This window comes from Malaclemys terrapin, chromosome 9 (assembly GCF_027887155.1).
Source record: "Malaclemys terrapin pileata isolate rMalTer1 chromosome 9, rMalTer1.hap1, whole genome shotgun sequence".
NCBI lineage: Eukaryota > Metazoa > Chordata > Testudines > Emydidae > Malaclemys > Malaclemys terrapin.
The window spans coordinates 57,757,154-57,776,549 of NC_071513.1; the positions used below are offsets into that span (position 1 = coordinate 57,757,154).

General features: G+C 44.2%; 1 protein-coding gene across 6 annotated transcripts in view; it reads left to right on the forward strand.

The window, feature by feature from the left end:
* The first annotated feature begins 1,430 nt into the window (after positions 1 to 1,430).
* SAG (S-antigen visual arrestin) overlaps positions 1,431 to 19,396 on the forward strand; it is a 29,026-nt gene continuing 11,060 nt past the window's right edge. For 2 of the 6 annotated variants that reach the window (XM_054040767.1, XM_054040772.1), the window contains exons 1-13: positions 3,057 to 3,160; positions 3,267 to 3,422; positions 4,413 to 4,579; positions 5,184 to 5,244; positions 5,355 to 5,399; positions 5,784 to 5,977; positions 8,564 to 8,623; positions 9,968 to 10,035; positions 10,220 to 10,355; positions 10,809 to 10,893; positions 12,680 to 12,752; positions 17,889 to 18,026; positions 18,341 to 18,418. In XM_054040767.1, coding sequence (XP_053896742.1) covers positions 4,469 to 4,579; positions 5,184 to 5,244; positions 5,355 to 5,399; positions 5,784 to 5,977; positions 8,564 to 8,623; positions 9,968 to 10,035; positions 10,220 to 10,355; positions 10,809 to 10,893; positions 12,680 to 12,752; positions 17,889 to 18,026; positions 18,341 to 18,418 — 1,049 coding nt within the window. In that variant the 5' untranslated portion in view covers positions 3,057 to 3,160; positions 3,267 to 3,422; positions 4,413 to 4,468. Of the gene's footprint in view, positions 1,514 to 3,052; positions 3,161 to 3,266; positions 3,423 to 4,412; positions 4,580 to 5,183; positions 5,245 to 5,354; positions 5,400 to 5,783; positions 5,978 to 8,563; positions 8,624 to 9,967; positions 10,036 to 10,219; positions 10,356 to 10,808; positions 10,894 to 12,679; positions 12,753 to 17,888; positions 18,027 to 18,340; positions 18,419 to 19,396 lie in introns of those variants that run through there. The other 4 variants (XM_054040771.1, XM_054040768.1, XM_054040769.1 and 1 more) reach the window with 4 other exon arrangements.

Genomic DNA, 19,396 nt, shown 5'->3' on the forward strand with positions numbered 1-19,396 from the left:
ATCACCTCCTGTTTTGGTGTGGCAGAAACTCAGCTGATGGTCCTGACTCCCAAAGGCAGAGCAAAGATGACAAAAACAGTTGCAGTTCTACTGACAATTAAGTTAAAAGCCCCTTTGGATTTTAGAGGCACATTTTTCTTTCAGTCTGTTGTCTGCTCCCTGAAGCTTCCTGCAGTAAAGTGTGCATCTCCAGGTCCTTCTAAGATGGCACCTGCCCAGTGCCCTGCTGACCTCAGGGGTATTGCAGATAAAGCAGATCGCTAAGTGATGAGTCAGTGGGATGAAAGATTACCAGGGGATTAACTCTACCCTTTAAGAATTGCAGGCTGTGGTGGGGAGGATCAGGAAGGGTTTAAGAGGTTATAATTTAAATTGGCATATTTGTATTTTTATACAACATACCCAGTAATCTGGGTTTGAGGTTCTAATGCCAGAAAATGTTTTGCTTGTTGAATACTACTAAGCAAATTAACATCGAACCCGTATAAAAACAAGAGGTAAGAATAGGTCAAAACATCTAAAAATATACGTTGTTTATGAGAAAGGTATGTATCTGTAAATCAAGTGACCAACTCCACTCTTCTGCATTCTCCCGTATGTGCAAGTCCTGTTTAAATAGTTGAGGTTGTACCTCTGCTTTCTATATAGTGTACACTCAGCTATCTTCCAAACAACTGCTATTTCCAAAGAAGCCAAGAATTCTAGTCCAGTGAAGCAGAAATGACAGAGACAGTGACTGCTAATAGCCTCTCGCGTCAGCTATACTTTCAGTTAACTCAGGGACAGAGAATTTTCCCTTGCTTTTCATTTTAGGGGGATCCTTAGTGGATTTTTCACTACTCTTACTACAGTGGCTTTAAAGAGCAGGATATAGTGGGGTCCACTTTGCTTTCTTGGAGAAATTTGTCATCTTCCAATTCAGACTCTGAAGACCAGGGAGGAGCCATTTCACATTCCTCTGACAAGGCAGCTGCAGCTTTCTGGAGTCCTTTTGGAGGCTTAATGTCCTTACTCTTACCTCTCTATTTGGGAGTCAGGTGAGTCTGTGTCCAAGGGGAAACTGACTATGGACCCAGTCGGGAAAGGAAAAATGTATATGAAATGGGAACTGCCATCAACAAAGAACAACTCCCCTAGCCTGTATCCCATTGCTGTAATGCCATGCTAGAAGAGGCAGCGTCTTCAGTAGAAGTAACTGGGAGTAGGGGAGGTGAAGAGAAGCTTGAGTGGCAGAATTGCTGGAAAGGGGCGGAAATTGGGTCCTCCTGTCACCGGGATTAGTCGATACCTTTGCTTCCCTTGCCTTGATCATCCTCTTTAGCAAGAAGCAGAGGAGCCTGATGGGGTTCTATAGGATTCTTGTTCTGCCTCCTTGCCAGGAGGGGATGACTGAGCTCCATGGTGCCCTCTTCCCCAAGAGTCTTGTGGTGGAGGCAGCAGAGGAGAAAGGGAGAGAACAAAGTGAAGTACTTGCTGTTGAGAGTTGCCTGGTTCTCTGCCTCTGTTCTAGAAGGTGAGTGTCTTCCCAGAGGTTCTAACTGCAGACTAGTGTTGCACTCCACCTGAAATGAGCCCATAGGCTCTGAGAAACACTGCAGGAACAGAGCCACCAGCGATCCCCATCTGGTTGAATAGGCTTTTCTGGAGGGTAGTTGCCTCCGCAGCTCAAGCTTGAGTGAAATATGTCTGCTCTAGCAAGGGCAAAGTGTCCAGCTTTAAACAGAAACTAATAGCAGAATAGCTGCATGCCACATACCACGCCACTGGAAATAAACAGCTGTCTCTGCCTTAATGGCACAGTTATGGGAGATTGTCTCCCTGGAATAGCTCTCTTCTCTCTTCAGACATACATGCTCCTAGAAGTATGGGGGAAGGGTGGAACCACCTCAGAGCTGTTCCTAAAATGTCCATCATTTCAGTAGTGCTCAGAGGCCTCATTCAGCATCAGGGCCTTTTGCTAGCTACTCCCCAAAAGTAAATGAAGGCCCTATCTCTGTTGTGAAGGGCTGGTGATCATTTCTCCCCCCCCCCACTCCCCACAGTGCTGACCAGGGAAGCTCTCAACAAGAGTAGCTTGCTCCCAGCCTGTTCTGTGACAGAGTGGTGAGTGCTAGACCTGGGGGAACACCTCTGGTCTCTGCCCTATAAATGTTTGCTTAAATAAAAATGGAATTGGCTTCACCTGGGAGGGCGGGGCGGGGGGAAGGTACATTTTTACTTTCCCCAAATATTCTCATCAAGTTCTTATGGACAGGAGGGGTGGGATTTTTCAAAAGCATTTAAAGGATTTAGTGGCATAGTCCCATGTAAACCTCTTGGGCATTTGTGAAAATCCCACCTGCGGATGTTTGCAGCAGCTACTAACTAAGCAAATGTGGGTGAATAGTCACAAAAGCAAACTTTGATCTTTTGAGTGGTTACTGGAACGCGGATTGCAAGAGTTTAATTCAGTTGGGGAATGGAAAGAATACCAGGGGATCTCTCCAGTGAAAACTAACATGTCCCACCAACGTATCAAACACAGCTGCTTTTGAAATGTTTACAAGCCACGAATTACCCACAAATTATTGTGTGAACAAAATCAAATTGCAATTCAAGAAAAGCAAAAGCTATTTTCAGACCATTCATGAGCGGAAAGAAGCTAAATTGATCAAATTGCTCGTCTCTATTGTACATCTTTAAACATATATTGAGTTTGTGTAATTTCCTTTTTATAAACTAATTGAAGAAAACAGTGGGCGGGTCACCAACATAAACTATTTGTACAATGTGCCCGAGGGTGTCAGTGGCACAACAATAGATAAGCTTTGTGTTAACTCTACAGTTTATCGATTGTGGAAATAACATATCTATCTATTGCAACTCTTAGAATAGCCTATATTTATAGAGACTTGTTCTAATGCTTGCAAGTTCAACGTCTCACAAATAGTTCTTTGTTTAGCTCCTTATTAGGCTGCATGATTTGCAGCCCCAATAGAAAAAGAGATGGAGAAAGAGCTTTAGAATAAAGCTGCTTTCCATAACCCTCCTGCTCCATATAAATCTGTACTGTCTTTACACCCGAGGAATCTGGGAGGACGGCACTGTAGAATCTTGAAGATCTGGGGTCTCTTAAGTAATACCCAGCACTGCTAACCTAGCAGGTCTGTTCTTAATCCAGGTACAATATTTGCTGCTTGAAGGGGATTAGTTCTTGAAAATGTGGGCAGTAAGAACTAGAAACCCATTTTCAATTCGGGCTACAAATTGCCCTCCTTTTTCACCAGCAGGCTAGTGAGTCTCTCCCACAGACAGGGGAACATCTGCAGGACCTGTCTGTCTGGAAAATTCACCTTTGTTCAGTGGTTTAAGAGGAATTCTCATCTTATTGCTCAGGGAACTTTCTCCTCTGGTGGCTGCTGTGGAATTTGGAGCACTGCAAGGTATTTAAAGATACTGCTATTTCTTTCCCTAGTTTCCTCTTTCCCAAATCCGGTGGCTCACGTGTTCCACCAAGGAATTCCATACTGGTCTTGGAAAAGGTGCTCCAACTTTGGCAAAGGGGGGAAATGTTTTCATTTTTCTCTTTAATCCTGGCCTTTCAAAATACTTCCTTCACTGAACTGATTCCAAAGGTGAAGTGAAGGACCAGCTTTTTCTAGGAGGGAGTCAGAAACTAATTTCTGAGTGTCTGTGTTGTGCAAGTTCCTAATAAATGTCATGCCGTATTGTAAAGATTCATAGGGTAACATAAGAAGCAGAAGTGGTTGAAAAATAGATGAAATCAGTAAGCATTTTCATTGTCTTCTGTAATGCTTAGTTTAATTTTCACACGGATATTTTTGAAACTGAACTTTTTGAGGAGTTGAAAGCTTTAAATTTTTGAAATAATCCTATCACATGACTAAGCTGATCAATCAAAATAGGCAATGCCGAAAAAGGGAAACTGAACCCAACCATGCACCCACAGAACAATCAAAAGGCTAAATAATTTTGCTTTGAATTTTCTAACAAACTTTTGAAAAATGGAAACTTTGTTTTTGTTTTTAAATTCCAGTCTGGGTTAAAAGGTCAAATTAAAAAAAAAAAAAAAAAAATCTCATCAGGTGTTTGGCCTGCTTCTGCTTGCACTTATTCATCTTACTTTCCCGCCCCTCCCTCCCCCCCCCCCCCCCCAAAGCCATCTGAGAGAATTAAGCTTCGTAACTCCCATTGGTAACTTGAAAATTGAACTTTGCATTAACTTTGGAAGCTTAAATGAAAAAGGAAAGGGTAATATAAAAGGAAACCATCCCCCCCCAGCACCAGAGTTGACTTGAATTTTCAGAGGGAATAGTCTGTTTTAATGCACTACATTGGTTGGTTAAGATTTTTGGATCCTATTCAACATAACTATAATCTCATTCATCATCTCTTCTTGACACTTGTCCAAGGATCTCTTGCTGCAGGAAGGCTTTGTTCTTTCCCGGTCTCCCACCCATCCGTGGAAATGAGCTGTGCTGAGTCTCATAAGGTGGCTACTCTTTCCTCAATTTCTCTGAAGAACACCAGTCCCCCTCAATCACATGTTGTCTACAAGAAGATGTCCCGTGATAAGGCTGTAAGTAGCACAGTAATTGGCATACATACCCACCAGTTTGAGGCATGGGTGCACAGGGCCACGGCCTCACTTACCTGGGGATTTATTTATGGGACACTTGTCTTCACCCCACTTCTTTTGAAAATAATTTGATTTATATTCAGCCAACTGCTAGGGCGTGGTGTTATGTTAGAGAATTGATAAAGTGGACTACTTGCATGTTAACATAATGACCAGTCTTAGATAGGATGGCAACGCTTCTCCCCATCACCTCATTGGATGTCTCTCTGTTGGCTGCCCAGACGTCTAAATCAAGGCTGACTCGCCGTCTTTCCAATTCGAGGCAAAAGTCCTTCACTGTACAGCTCCTGTGCCGCAGACACAAGGAATTGTGTGGTGCTTTTGGAGTTCAGTCCTGCAACATGCTGAGCCCTCTACCCTGATCCAGTTAAATACTGAAGCTCATGAATAGTCCTGATGATTTCATTGGGAACTACTCATGTGCTTAACTTTTTAAAGCATATGCTTAAAAGTTATTTTGCTCAATTGGGCTAGAGTGCTCAGCTCTTGGCAGGATTGATGCCCTGGCTTGTCTTGCCCCATCTGCATTGCCTCCTTCCTACAGGTGACTATATATCTGGGAAAACGAGACTTCATTGACCACATAGATGGGGTGGAACCTGTAGGTAAGTCCAGACACAAGCTCTTCTTACAGGTTTCTTTGACTTAATAAACCCCAATTATTTTTTTCTTCATACTGCTTAATATTTACTCTTTTCTATTTCTTTCTGTCTAGATGGTGTCTTGTTAGTGGATCCCGAGATCGTCAAGGGAAAGAAGGGTTTGATGTTTTAAATGATTTCAGAGATTGCTAGCTCTTCAGTGATCTCTCACTGCAAAGCAAGGATCTCTCCTGTTTTCAGGGCTCTAGTTGTCTTATGCAAAATTAACCCCATCCTGGTGAGAGAACCTCCGGTTGTTGGACATGCTGTTTGAATATGGTCCAAGGCTTCAGTCTCGTTACAAAACAAACTTAAGATCTTCACTATATTCTGAATTGGAACCAGGTCGGGGGCGGGGGGCGGGGAGACGCGGAGGGGAGATACAACACTGTTGTAACTGTCTTCCTGGACTCCGTAATTGTAACACAGATGGTCTCTAAGTCTCAGAATCTCTGAATTGGCTGCACACTAAATGTGTAATTTACTGTGTATGTTCTTTCCAGTGTATGTGACTCTGACTTGTGCTTTCCGGTATGGCCAAGAAGACATTGATGTGATGGGCCTGACCTTCCGAAAGGATCTTTTTTTCTCTAGGATACAGTTGTACCCACCAGTGGAAAAACGGGAATCTCTCTCCCAATTGCAGGAATGTCTGATGAAGAAGCTGGGGAACAATGCTTACCCCTTTGTTTTAACAGTAAGTCCCTCATATGAGTCTCTGACCCACTTCTCCTTGACCCTTATTATCCAGCCTGTCAGCACTCCATGATAATCTGAAGAGGAGATTAATAATTAATCCAATGTTACCTAAAACTCTAACCTTGAGTCAGAGGTTAGATGGCACCATTATTTACCACCCCAAGTGTGCTAGGGATTTAACAAACTGGAGGGGTCCTGACTGCGCACAGAAAAATTCCTTATAAAGGGAACCATAACGATTTTATGACAACAGACGCTCTTAATGTTTCCACCTCTGTCTCTCGCGCCCCTATTGCCAGAGTATTTGCTTATACTACTGCCTTGTGTACTCATGAGGCTGTCTATGCCTTGAGTTGTGGAATTGATTTGCAAAAAACCTCTACATTTTGCTGGAATAATTATTAAAATGAGTTAATACAATTATTGCTTATATTTGGGTAGCACCCAAAAGCCCAGCTGGGTTTAGTGGCCTCCTAATGCTTGGCATTGTATAAGCACAGATCAGAGACAGCCCCTGGGGCTTACAGTCTAAAGACACACATGGCCAAGAGTAGGGGATGTGGATACAACACAGAAGCAAATGAATCTCGTGGCAAATTGGCCCTGCTTTATTAGTTACATTTATTGCAAATATTTTACTGGGGTGGGATCTGAGAAAGGAAAGAAGGGAAGTTACCGATTGATACCTGCGTGGCTATGGGCAGCAGGCTGGATTTTGTATGTTCTGCAGTAGACCTGCATCTTGAGGGGTATGAAAGAAGGTAAGGAAGTGGCTGCACTGATTTTAGTGGGGAGCTTTTCCTGTGCATAAGGGGCAGCATATGAAATAGGATGAGATGTTCAAAGAAGTTGGCTGGTGGAGGAAAAGGCTGGGAATGCTTAGAGAGGGAGGGCAAGGGTTGGCAGTGCGATAGGTTTCTAGTTCCGTGAAGTGGAGTCAGACTGAGTTATGAAGAAGTTACAAGAAGTTTGTATTTGATGTGGAGGCGGGCCTCGGAGGGCTGATGTGGTCAGAGCGACTAGCCAAGAAGGCGACCTTAGCAGCAGCATTCTGAATAGAGTTGAGGGGAGCAGAGGGGCAGTAATCCATGCCAGAAAGGAGAAGGCTGCAGTAGTCAGGATGTGAAGTGATGCGGGCTTCGACAAGAGTTTTGGCTGTGTGGACAAGAGAAGGGGCTGGAGTTTGGAGATGCTGTGTGGAGAAAGCAGTTGGATTTAGAGATGGCCTGAATGTCGCTCTGGTGAGAGAGCAGAGTCGAAGGTGACACCCAGGTTACAGGCCTCAGTGGCAGTCAGATACTTAACCTGGCTGCTACCACTTCTGTGGCCATTTTTCAGGATGCCCAGCTCCTTCCCTCTGCCCAGTCTGTTGGCACCTCTACCCCAGCCCTTGCCCTTCCGCCTGCTATCTCCCAAAACACCGTTGCTAGCCTGCTCCCAAGCTTCCTCATGCACGTCTGGCCCAGAGACTCATGAAGTCCCCTCAAAATGTTGCTGTGCAAATCTTTTAGCAGCCTGTCTAGATGCTTATACTGGTGCCTGTCACTGTATCATCAGAACATCTTAGATACCACTTTGATAGGTGCTATAGAAAACACTAACATGAGTAAATCTACAGCCAGTATGTCTGCTTCCTCTTCCTGCCCCAGAGACATCCCATCCCCTTCACTCTGCCTTAGAGACCATAGTATCTAGTAGGATCCAGATTTAGAATCTGCCATATACTAATACTGTAGCAAATAGGCTTTCAATTGACTCTGCAAAGTCTAGGCTTGTGACATGTCTCCTAACCATTCAGGTACAAAATGGAGACCTCCACCAAGCTCAGACTGTTGGGATTTCTAGAGTGGTAGAACTCCACAAGTCTCTCTTCCAGGTCATGTCATTCCAGCGGGGCAGAGCTGGAGCCTTTCATCACAAGCTCACATCCTGCCCAGGCCAGAAGCGACCGAGTGCTCTTTCTCTGCTGACTGTTCTAGTGATCTCAGTCCAGTTCCCCATGGACAGATGTCCTCAAACACGATCCCTGGCCTCGTTAGTTCAGTCTCTGTGCCCATGTGACCCTTACGTGAATCGGCTATCTTTCTCTCACTCCCCTGAAAGGGAAGCAGAATGATCTCCTGGGTAGGGCACTGGACTGGAAGTCAGGAGTCCTGGGTTCTAATCCTGGGGCTCTGCTACCAACTTGTTGTCTGACTTCGGGCAGTCATTTCCCCTCTCTGGTCCTTTGTTTCTCCTCCCACCCTTTGTCTTGTCTATTTAAATTAGAAGTTCCTGCCCCAAGGACCTTACATTTGTACAGTGCCTAGAACACCGGGACCTCTCTCTCAACTGGGCTCTCTAGGCACTACTGGAATACAATTAACAATGTCAGTGGTCCCTCCAATGCCTGACTGGGGCACTTAGGCGGAATAGTGTGAGGAAGCTTGCCTTGATGCTGCCCAGGCTGCTCTTTTATGGAGAACTAAGGGGCTGTGCTGTCTCAGGCTGTCACTCATGCACCTTTCACGAGCACTGTATCATTTTAGGAGCAATACAGTTGGGGATCTGGATAATTTTTCTGTTTTTTTTTTTTTCTCCTCAGTTTCCAGACTATCTGCCCTGTTCAGTCTCCCTGCAACCAGCCCCTCATGATGTTGGGAAGGTGAGACCAACAGGGTTTTATATATTCAGTACTTCTACTGAGGAAGAAATTCACAGGAAAGAGCAAGAGATGCATATCTGGTTCAAATATTTTCAGAGCAAGAGCTAGGTAATACAGAAGTTAACCGGAGATGTGGCATAGTGCCATCTTGTGAACCACCCAACAGGAAATAAGCTAGAAAGTGGGATGGAGTCAGAGGCATTTTGAGTATCCAGTCTCATTTGGTAACATATAAATAGCAACATAACAGTTGGCGGGGGGGGAGGAAGCATTTCACTGAAACCTGAGACTCCATTTCCTTCAGAATACTACAGGAGATGTGGGTTGGCCACAAATGAAATAAGTGTCGTGATGTCAGACAAGCTTATATTAAATATTCACTCACATCACAGAGGCTCACACTCAAGTGTCTGAAACCTAATGCCTTTTTTTAAGACCAAGTGCCAAGATCTCCCATTAATTTAAAGCATATGTGGAAAGAACTTGTGTTACATGTTTGGGTAAAAAAAAATTTAAACAGGTTAAGACTAACTAGGTAACAAGAGCTGTTACTCAAGGATAATGCATTTTAAAATATTGGATACTTGTCCAAACAACTAGACTGGACTTATGAAAAAGTGATGCAGAAAGTGTTGGGCAGACACTGGAAATTAGCCAAATGGTTTAGCAAAAGTATTTTACCAAAAGATTTCACAAATCTTTAAAGAGAGAACCAAATGGGACTTGGCCACATGTACCTTAAAAGCAGTGTCCAATATGCGCATGATCCTGCAGGGACAACAGTCAGCTCTGTCTGATTGCAAAGAGTTATTCTTAGACTCCAAGTGGCGAAAAAGGAAGGTTCAATCTGTAAAGGAATTCCACATCTCAGGTGCTGAGGTTAGTCATTTTAGAAATACGGGACAGGCTGGCTAATCTTCAAGAAACATGGGGCATGTTGCTCAGAGTGAGTCTATAGCACTTGCCTCGCAAGAAAACATAATAGGCTTGGAGGTATCAGTTGCAGGGTTGGCTCCAGGGTTTTGGCCGCCCCAAGCAGACAAACAAAAAAAAAAGCGCGATCGCGATCTACGGCGGCAATTCAGCAGGAGGTCCTTTGCTCCGAGCGGGAGTGAGGGACCGTCCGCCGAATTGCCGCTGAACAGCTGGACGTGCCGCCCCTCTCCGAAGTGGCCGCCCCAAGCACTTGCTTGGTAAGCTGGTGCCTGGAGCCGGCCCTGGTCAGTTGTCAAGTTCAGGAATAAGATTTTCCAAACCCTGGGTATTACACCTGCAGAGTTCCTTGAATAGGAAGGCTGCTAACCACTTAACAAATTTTACAGCTTCCCTCTCTCTCTCTGGCAGTGCTGCGGGGTGGACTTTGAGGTGAAAGCTTTCTGTACAGAGAACGTGGAAGAGCGAATTCCCAAAAGGTAACAGAATGTGTGTGGAATCAGGACAGTCCTTCAGAGCTTGTTCAGCTCTGCTCTGGGTATCTGCGTACAGATCCTTCCATCAGAAACGTTCCGAAAGGGATGTGAATGCAGGTGAACAACTACTCCAGTGAAATAGGAGGTTCTGCTCTGCGTAATTTCAGTTCTGTTTGCCGCTCCTCAGGAACTTTGTGCGCCTGTTGATCCGTAAAGTACAGTATGCCCCAGAAGAACCAGGACCCCAGCCTCAAGCTGAGACCACCTGGCAGTTTTTCATGTCCAGCAAGCCACTGCACCTGAGAGCACGTCTGAGTAAAGAGGTGAGCAGTCTGCCCCAGAGAGCTCCATCTGCTCATTGCTCAGATGCAAATACCTGCTTCGCTGCCCCAAGACCTCCTCCCTGAGACGTTCGTGTCTGGATTCGGTTTGTTCTGACTTGCCCCAACATTCAAGTGCTCTGACACCATTTCTCGCAGTAGCTGCTGTTGGCAGTAGTCAGGAATGGAGTGTGTGAGCTCCCTCACTGGTGCTCTGCTACACAGTTCAATAGTGACTGACTACTGAAGTCAGTGGAAAGACTCCCGTTGGCTTCAGTGGGCTTTGGGTCAGGCCGTAGGAGCTGAGGGTGTATGTACCTGGAGTAGTTGATGCCCTCTCATGAGTCCACAGGGGTTTCTGTTGCAAATGGCTGGGATTAGCATTGTATTTTTTAACTTGTACAAGCCCTTCTGCTGGGTTGTGTGCCATGTGCTGAGCCCATCTGACTCTTCCAGGTGTTTTACCATGGCGAGCCCATTCCTGTCACTGTCACCGTGACCAACAATACAGAGAAAACAGTGAAGAAGATCAGAGTGCTGGGTGCGTTTTTATTGTTGTCCTTAATCCCATGGGAGCTACGCAGGGTGGGTTTGTGTTTCATCCTGTCGTCAGATCTGGAACCTATTAGTGTCCCTCACTTAAACAGACCAGGGGTCACCCTGCTCCATTCCATCTCCCTGTCAGTGTCCCTATGCTGCTCCATTGCCTCTGCTGCCCTTCAGGAAATGGGACTCTCCAGAGCTGTCACTCTGTCCCTTCATTGCCCTCTGCTAGGAATTGTCTGCGACCGCTCTAGATGTGCCTTTTCAAAGTGTGCATGATTTTGCACTGCTTTTCGGCCCATCACTGTTACAAGTGAAATGACAGCTGGCAAGAGAGTTCTTGTTATGGGAGACTGCCCACCTTAGAGTACTGAAGGGGTTCCCCCCTTCTCCCTGAGGAAGGTCAAGGGCAGGGTGTTGGGTTCAGTTCCAGTACTGCCTGGCTTTAATTTGTATTATGGTAACATTTAAAGGCCACAACTAAGATTAAACCCCCATTATATTAGGCCATCTACAAACACCTAGTGAGAGAGAGACAAAGGATAGGAGGGGAAACAGAGGCACAAGGAGGGCAAATGACTTGCCCAGTGCCAGGCAATGGGTCGGTGGCAGAGCTGGCAGTAGAAAGCAGGTCTCCAGAGTCCCAGTCCAGTGCTTTAAAGCATGCTGCCTCCTGTGTGGGAAGATGATGGTCTTAAATATGTGAGATGCAGAGTTTGAGTGAGCAGCAGGACACTTGGTAGTTGTCAATGGGGAATTGTCATTGAATGTGGTTATTTCTAGTGGTTCTGTAGAGATCAGTTCTGGGCCTGGCACTATTCAATGTTTTTATCAGTGATCTGGAAGTATATATAACATCACTGCTGATAAAATTTGCAGACGACACACAGGTTGGCAGAATGGTAAACGACAGGGCAGTCCTACAGAGTGACTTGGTAAGCTGGGCCATTCAAACAAAATGTGTTTTCATACAGACAAATGCCAGGTTGCTCATCAAGGAACAAAGAATTCAGGCCATACCTACAGAATAGGGGACTATATCCAGGGAAGCAGTGATTCTGTAAAGGAGTTTAGGGGTCATAGTGGACAAGCAACTCGGCGTGATCTCCAGTGCGATACTGCAGCAAAAAGGATGAATCCGATCCTTGGCTATATAAACGTGATGAGTGAGTAGGAGGAGGGTGGTGGTGATACTCCTGCATACAGCATTGGGGAGGCTGATACTGGAACACTGCATCTAGTTCTGGTGTCACATTTTAAAGATGATGTTGAAAAATTGGGGAGGGTGCAGAAGATAGACACAAATGATATGAAGGCTGGGTAGAAAATGCCTTATAGTGAAAGACTTAAGAACTCAATCTGTTTGATATCCAAAAGATCAAGAGGGGATTGATTGTGATCTCCACAGGGAGAAAATACCATTTGTTTAAAGCCAGACAAATTCAAATTAGAAATAAGGTGTAAATTTTTACCACTGAAGATGATTAACCATTGGAACAGACTACCAAGGGAAATAGTGGATTCTCCATCTTTTGATGGCTTCGGGACACTGTACCTTTCTGGAAGATGTGTTTAATCAAACACACGTTATTGAACTCAATGTGGGGATAACTGGGTAAAATTCTAGAGCTTGTGTTATATGGGAGGTCTGTGAATTGTATGGGCTGTAACTGCTGTCCCTGTTTGTTCCTGTTTGAGAAGGGCAGTCGTTTACATTGTTTATATGCTGTGTCTGTATAATTGATTCTATCCCCTCACTCCTGTTTTTGTTCTTTCTCTCTCAGTGGAGCAAGTTGCCAATGTGGTTTTGTACTCGAGTGACTATTACACGAAGGCGGTAGCAATGGAGGAGGTGCAGTGAGTATCTGATTGTCCTGCTTTCCCTTCCCTACCCTGCTCAGTCATTTCCTTCACTCCCCTTTTAAGTACCTTCTCTCACCAGAAATTAAAGGCTCTCAGCTATGGTCTGGAGCTAGTTTCCTGGTGCAACCCTGCCCTGCCACACCTCAGACTAAGGGGATGCTGACAGAGGTAAGCTATCATGTTTTTGATGATCAATCCTATTCTCTCTCTCTCTCTCTCTCTCTCCACCCCATGCCCTGGATGAAAACAGTTCATTTGATACATGGGGAATTCTATTGCCATCTGTAATTTCATTTGAAACAATGGAAAAGACATGAGATGGGGGTCTCCTCTCCCATCCAGCCAGGGACTGCCCCTGCCCTCCATTCAGGGATCTGAAACGTGGGATATTCCAATACATAAGAATAGCCATACTGGGTCAGATCAATGGTCCATCTAGCCCAGTATCCTGTCTTCCGACAGTGGCCAATGCCAGGTGCTTCAGAGGGAATGAACAGGACAGGTAATCATCAAGTGACCAATCCCCAGCTTCTGGCAAACAGAAGTGGGGGACACTCAGAGCATGGGGTTGCATCCCTGCCCATCCTGGCTAATAGCCATCGATGGACCTATTCTCCAGGAACTTTTCTAGTTCTTTTTTGAACCCTGTTATAGTTTTGGCCTTCACAACATCTCCTGGCAACGAGTTCCATAGGTTAACTGTGATAAGAGCATAAATCCATCCCATCCATCTTTAAAGGAGTTTCAAAATGATGACTTGTAATTGTCACCCCAGGCTATGGCTGGCTTACAGAGCACTCTTCTGAGAGTCACAACAGCTATGCCACATCCTGCACTGAAACTGCCAGACCATCCCATTCAAGGGGGCTATTTTATTTTATTAAATTAGTTATAGGCTTTCAAAACTGTGGGGCACATCCCCAAAATACCTGTTTAACTGAAATAACTTTAATTGAGCCTTCAGAATTGAGTGTCAGGTCAATGAAACACATCTCTTAAAATAGCAGTCTGTATATATTTACCCAGTTTTCAATGTGTAGTTAAGATCACAGTAGCTGTGTAGATATTATTAGTGAGTGAGACTTTATTAGACCAACAATTGAGTAATAACCTACTAGCCTGAGCTAACCATAAAACAGTCCCTTCTAGTGGTGGGTGAGTTTCCAGGAAAACAGGACTTGATTCTGTCTTTGGTTATGAATACAGTTCCCAGAGAGGGCAAAAATGGGCCCACAGCTGCTACGTATGTTGAGCTGTACCTTTGTTTTTGATTCCGTATCCATTATTTTTATATCTATTGTTTAAAAAAAAAAATCCCACCATGTTCGTGTCTTTTACATAATTTTAAAATCCCCAAACCTAATGATCTGCATCAAGTCCACCAGTGTATCCTTGCCAGATAGCCCAGATAAAGTAACCAACTGGATTCTGGCACACAGCCTGCTGACCTACCTAAATGCCAGTCCTTGGCCTGCTGCCCGCTCATCAAGTGCTTGACTGGGAAAAAATGAGCTTTGCAGTCCTGAGTTAGTCTGTTTTGTGTAGACTGGAGCACTAACACATGAGTCGTGTAATGCTCCAGGCTGTAAGCCTAAATGGTCTATTCAGTAATGTAGAAGGGGTTGGTGCCAAGGGGTTTGAGGGCTGAGTAATTAAAGAGAAAAGCAGAGTTGTTGTCTTATCGATTTGATCTGAGATTAAGTACTGTAACTTATTTTGCTGATATTCCATTCACACTGGGAGTTTTTGTGGTTTCTTGACATGATTGTGAGACTTAAGAAACTCGGTTTACTTTACTTATCCAATAGGTGACTTGTTGCTGGCCTACATGGGGAGCGGTAGAAGGATCTCTAGTCTAGCTGAAAACCCACGGCAGAGAGTCTGAGTCTGGGTCGACTGACGCAGACTAGTGCTACAGGGCTAAAAATAGCAGCGTAGACATTCCAACTCAGGCTGGAGCCTGGTATATGAACCCACCCCCTCACCAGGTTTCAGAGCCTGGGTTCCAGCGCAAGTGGGAATGACTACACTGCTATTTTTAGCCCCGTAGTGCAAGTCTGTGAGACAGAGTTAGTTGACCCAGACTAAGACTAATGCTGCAGGGTTTTTGTGGTTTTGTTTTTGCAGTATAGTCATACCCACTGGTCCACAAATTGCAATGGCTGGAAGTGGAAGCTAAACAAGTTCAGGCTAGAAATAAAGGTGCGAAATTTTAACAATGAGGGTAACTAACCCTTGGAACAATTTACCAACGAGGGTGGAGGATCTTCCTTCGCCTGAAGTCTTTAAATCAAGACTGGATGTGTTTCTAAAAGATATGGGGTAGTGCGACCAGAAATCAAGGGCTTGAAAATTAATTGGATGAAATTGAATGTCCTTTGTGTGGCAGGAGATCAGATTAGATCATAATGGTCCCTTCTGGCCTTAATGCATGAAAACCAGTTACATGATTATGGTATGAAACCACTTGCTCCATTTTCAGGAATGCTTTGAAGTTTGCTTTGCTAGTATGGACAGGGCCTGGCCTGAAATGTTGGATTTTCTGCTCTTGGTTGTAGATCAAGCCAGACATAGCTTTGTTTTTAAGGCATTTTTTTCCCTGGAAAGTACTGAACAGTTTCATAGATTCATCCCCTGCCCTCATGGCAGGACCAAATACTGTCTGGACCATCCCTGATAGATATTTATCTAACCTACTCTTAAATATCTCCAGAGATGGAGATTCCACAACCTCCCTAGGCAATTTATTCCAGTGTTTAACCACACTGACAGTTAGGAACTTTTTCCTAATGTCCAACCTAGACCTCCCTTGCTGCAGTGTAAGCCCATTGCTTCTTGTTCTATCCTTAGAGGCTAAAGTGAACAAGTTTTCTCTCTCCTCCTTATGACACCCTTTTAGATACTTGAAAATTGCTATCATGTCCCCTCTGTCTTCTCTTTTCCAAACTAAACAAACCCAATTCTTTCAGCCTTCCTTCATAGGTCATGTTCTCAAGACCTTTAATCATTCCTGTTGCTCTTCTCTGGACCCTCTCCAATTTCTCCACATCTTTCTTGAAATGTGGTGCCCAGAACTGGACACAATACTCCAGTTGAGACCTAACCAGCGCAGAGTAGAGCGGAAGAATGACTTCTCATGTCTTGCTCACAACACACCTGTTAGTGCATCCCAGAATCATGTTTGCTTTTTTTGCAACAGCATCACACTGTTTACTCATATTTAGTTTGTGGTCCACCATAACCCCTAGATCCCTTTCTGCCATACTCCTTCTTAGACAGTCTCTTCCCATTCTGTATGTGTGAAACTGATTGTTCCTTCCTAAGTGGAGCACTTTGCATTTGTCTTTGTTAAACTTCATCCTGTTTACCTCAGACCATTTCTCCAATTTATCCAGATCATTTTTAATTATGACTCTGTCCTCCAAAGCAGTTGCAATCCCTCCCAGTTTGGTATGCACCCACCTTATAGTAGCCCCATCTAAATTGTATTTGCCTTGTTTATCGATAAGAATATCATGCGAGACTGTATCAAATGCCTTACTAAAGTCTAGGTATACCACATCCACCGCTTCTCTCTTATCCACAAGACTCGTTATCCTATCAAAGAAAGCTGTCAGATTGGTTTGACACGATTTGTTCTTTACAAATCCATGCTGGCTATTCCCGATCACCCTTACCACCTTCCAAGTGTTTGCAGATGATTTCCTTAATTACTTGCTCCATTATCTTCCCTGGCACAGAAGTTAAACTAACTGGTCTGTAGTTTCCTGGGTTGTTTTTATTTCCCTTCTTATAGATGGGCACTATATTTGCCCTTTTCCAGTCTTCTGGAATCAATCCCGTCTCCCATGATTTTCCAAAGATAATAGCTAGAGGCTCAGATACCTCCTTTATTAGCTCCTTGAGTATTCTAGGATGCATTTCATCAGGCCCTGGGGACTTGCAGGCATCTAACTTTTCTAAGTGATTTTTAACTTGTTCTTTTTTTATTTTATCTTCTAAACCTACCCCCTTCCCATTAGTATTCACTATGTTAGGCATTCCTTCAGACTTCTCGGTGAAGACCGAAACAAAGAAGTCATTAAGCATCTCTGCCATTTCCAAGTTTCCTATTACTGTTTCTCCCTCCTCACTGAGCAGTGGGCCTATCCTGTCTTTGGTCTTCCTCTTGCTTCTAATGTATTGATAAAAAGTCTTCTTGTTTCCCTTTATTCCTGTAGCCAGTTTGAGCTCATTTTGTGCCTTTGCCTTTCTAATCTTGCCCCTGCATTCCTGTGTTGTTTGACTATATTCATCCTTTGTAATCTGTCCTAGTTTCCCTTTTTATATGACTCCTTTTTATTTTTTAGATCATGCAAGATCTCGTGGTTAAGCCAAGGTGGTCTTTTGCCACATTTTCTATCTTTCCTACCCAGCGGAATAGCTTGCTTTTGGGCCCTTAATAGTGTCCCTTTGAAAAACTGCCAACTTGCCTCAGTTGTTTTTCCCCTCAGTCTTGATTCCCATGGGACCTTACCTATCAGCTCTCTGAGCTTACCAAAATCTGCCTTCCTGAAATCCATTGTCTCTATTTTGCTGTACTCCCTTCTACCCTTCCTTAGAATTGCAAACTCTATGATTTCATGATCACTTTCACCCAAGCTGCCTTCTACTTTCAAATTCTCAAAGAGTTCCTCCCTATTTGTTAAAATCAAGTCTAGAACAGCTTCCCCCCCAGTAGCTTTTTCAACCTTCTGAAATAAAAAGTTGTCTGCAATGCAGTCCAAGAACTTATTGGATAGTCTGTGCCCTGCTGTGTTATTTTCCAAACATGTATCTGGATAGTTGAAGTCCCCCATCACCGCCAAATCTTGGGCTTTGGCTGATTTTGTTAGTTGTTTAAAAAAAGCTTCATCCACCTCTTCCACCTGGTTAGGTGGCCTGTAGTAGACTCCTAGCATGACAGCACCCTTGTTTTTTACCCCTTTTAGCCTAACCCAGAGACCGTCAACACTTCTGTCTCCTATGTCCATTTTCACCTCAGTTGGTGCCCGGCTCTGCAATCTGTTCTGAAATTCCCATAACCAGATCTGTACTTAAACTGAATGTGTTTCTCTCTCCTCTCTCCCCCACCCCCTAATCCACTCCAAGGGAGAAAGTGCAGCCAAATAGTACCATCACCAAGACATTGATACTTCTGCCCTTGCTGGCAAATAACCGTGAGAAACGGGGCATAGCACTCGATGGAAAGTTAAAGGATGAAGACACCAACTTGGCTTCCAGTACCATGTGAGTCCTATTCTGAAGGGTACCAACTGATAGAGAGTATCAGAGGAAGGGAGGGTAGAGAGAGAATATCCTATAATATCACATTCAGTTTTGCGTATAGGTCAAGTTGGAAGAGTGACTTATATTCATTCAGGCTGGGATCTGTTTCATCTTGGTATGTCCCCCAGGATATATTTCCAGGTTGTCCAAGGTCACTCAATATGTTTAATACCTGAGAATGGGATGTGCTCACTTGGCAGCTTGACTCTAGCCATCTACTAATATTGCACTGTGTAGTTCTCACTCTGTTTGTTTTTTCTTTTTCTTCCCTGTAGTATTAAGGATGGGATAGACAAGACAGTGCTGGGGATTCTGGTTGCCTACAAGGTGAAGGTGAAACTCATTGTCTCAGGGTAAGAGCAATGCACTTGGTATCTGTATAGAATAGAGATGGAAAATGTGCCCATTTTGTAGAGGAATACCCAGTACAGTCCATAGTTAGGAGAAAGGGGATGCAGTTTAAAACATGATGACTTGAGATTGGAAGCCTCTAGGCATCTCACTTGGCCAGCCCTAAATTCTCCCCAATCTGTAAGGGGAGTATCTTCCTCAGATGCTAGATGCCCCTGCAGCTCAATTCTGAGTGTTGCCTCCTCTGATTTGGAAAATGTGTTATTTTTTACGTTGTAAGAGTGCAAATAGAGCTTCAATCAAAAATGTATCTCCAAGTCCTCACTTGCCTACTGCACAAGGCTGAGATGTACACCCCTGGGCCCAAACATGCTGTGGTCCAGACCTTCTACCCACTGAGCTTACTGGGAAATGCTGGTGTCATCCCCCACTACTTAGTTCCATGTGGGAAGTTCAGCTTCCTGATATCACTAGCAATATGGAAGGGGACAAGAATAACTCTCAACTGGTGGGAAGTGTTAATTTGCACTTGCATTCAGCATCACCGGATTCTCTGTGTCTCTATCCTCTTATAATCTAAAACAGGGTCAATGGTTTGGCGTGTACTTATGATAAAATAACTATTGTCTTGCATGGTCTCCTGGCTTGTGTTTTGATCCATCCTGTGGATTTAGGGGGCAGCTGTGAATGGAGCCATGTGAACATTTGCTGTTTGAGGTTCAGAACCCCCTTCCCTCAGTCCATAGGATGGATTTGACAAAGTAACACTTATACATAAGTATCACCTAATCTGATTCTTTACAGTCTGATTTTTTATTCTTGCTTGCTTAATTTTTTGGAGCAGAGATGTTTATATTTGAGCATTGCATTGTGTTGGAGAAGAGAGAAAAGTCATGGGAGTGTTTGGGGAAAGGGCCAGTGGGAATTGAATTCAGTGGAGATGCTGCTATAACTCAGTGGTTCATAAACTCATCGAACTA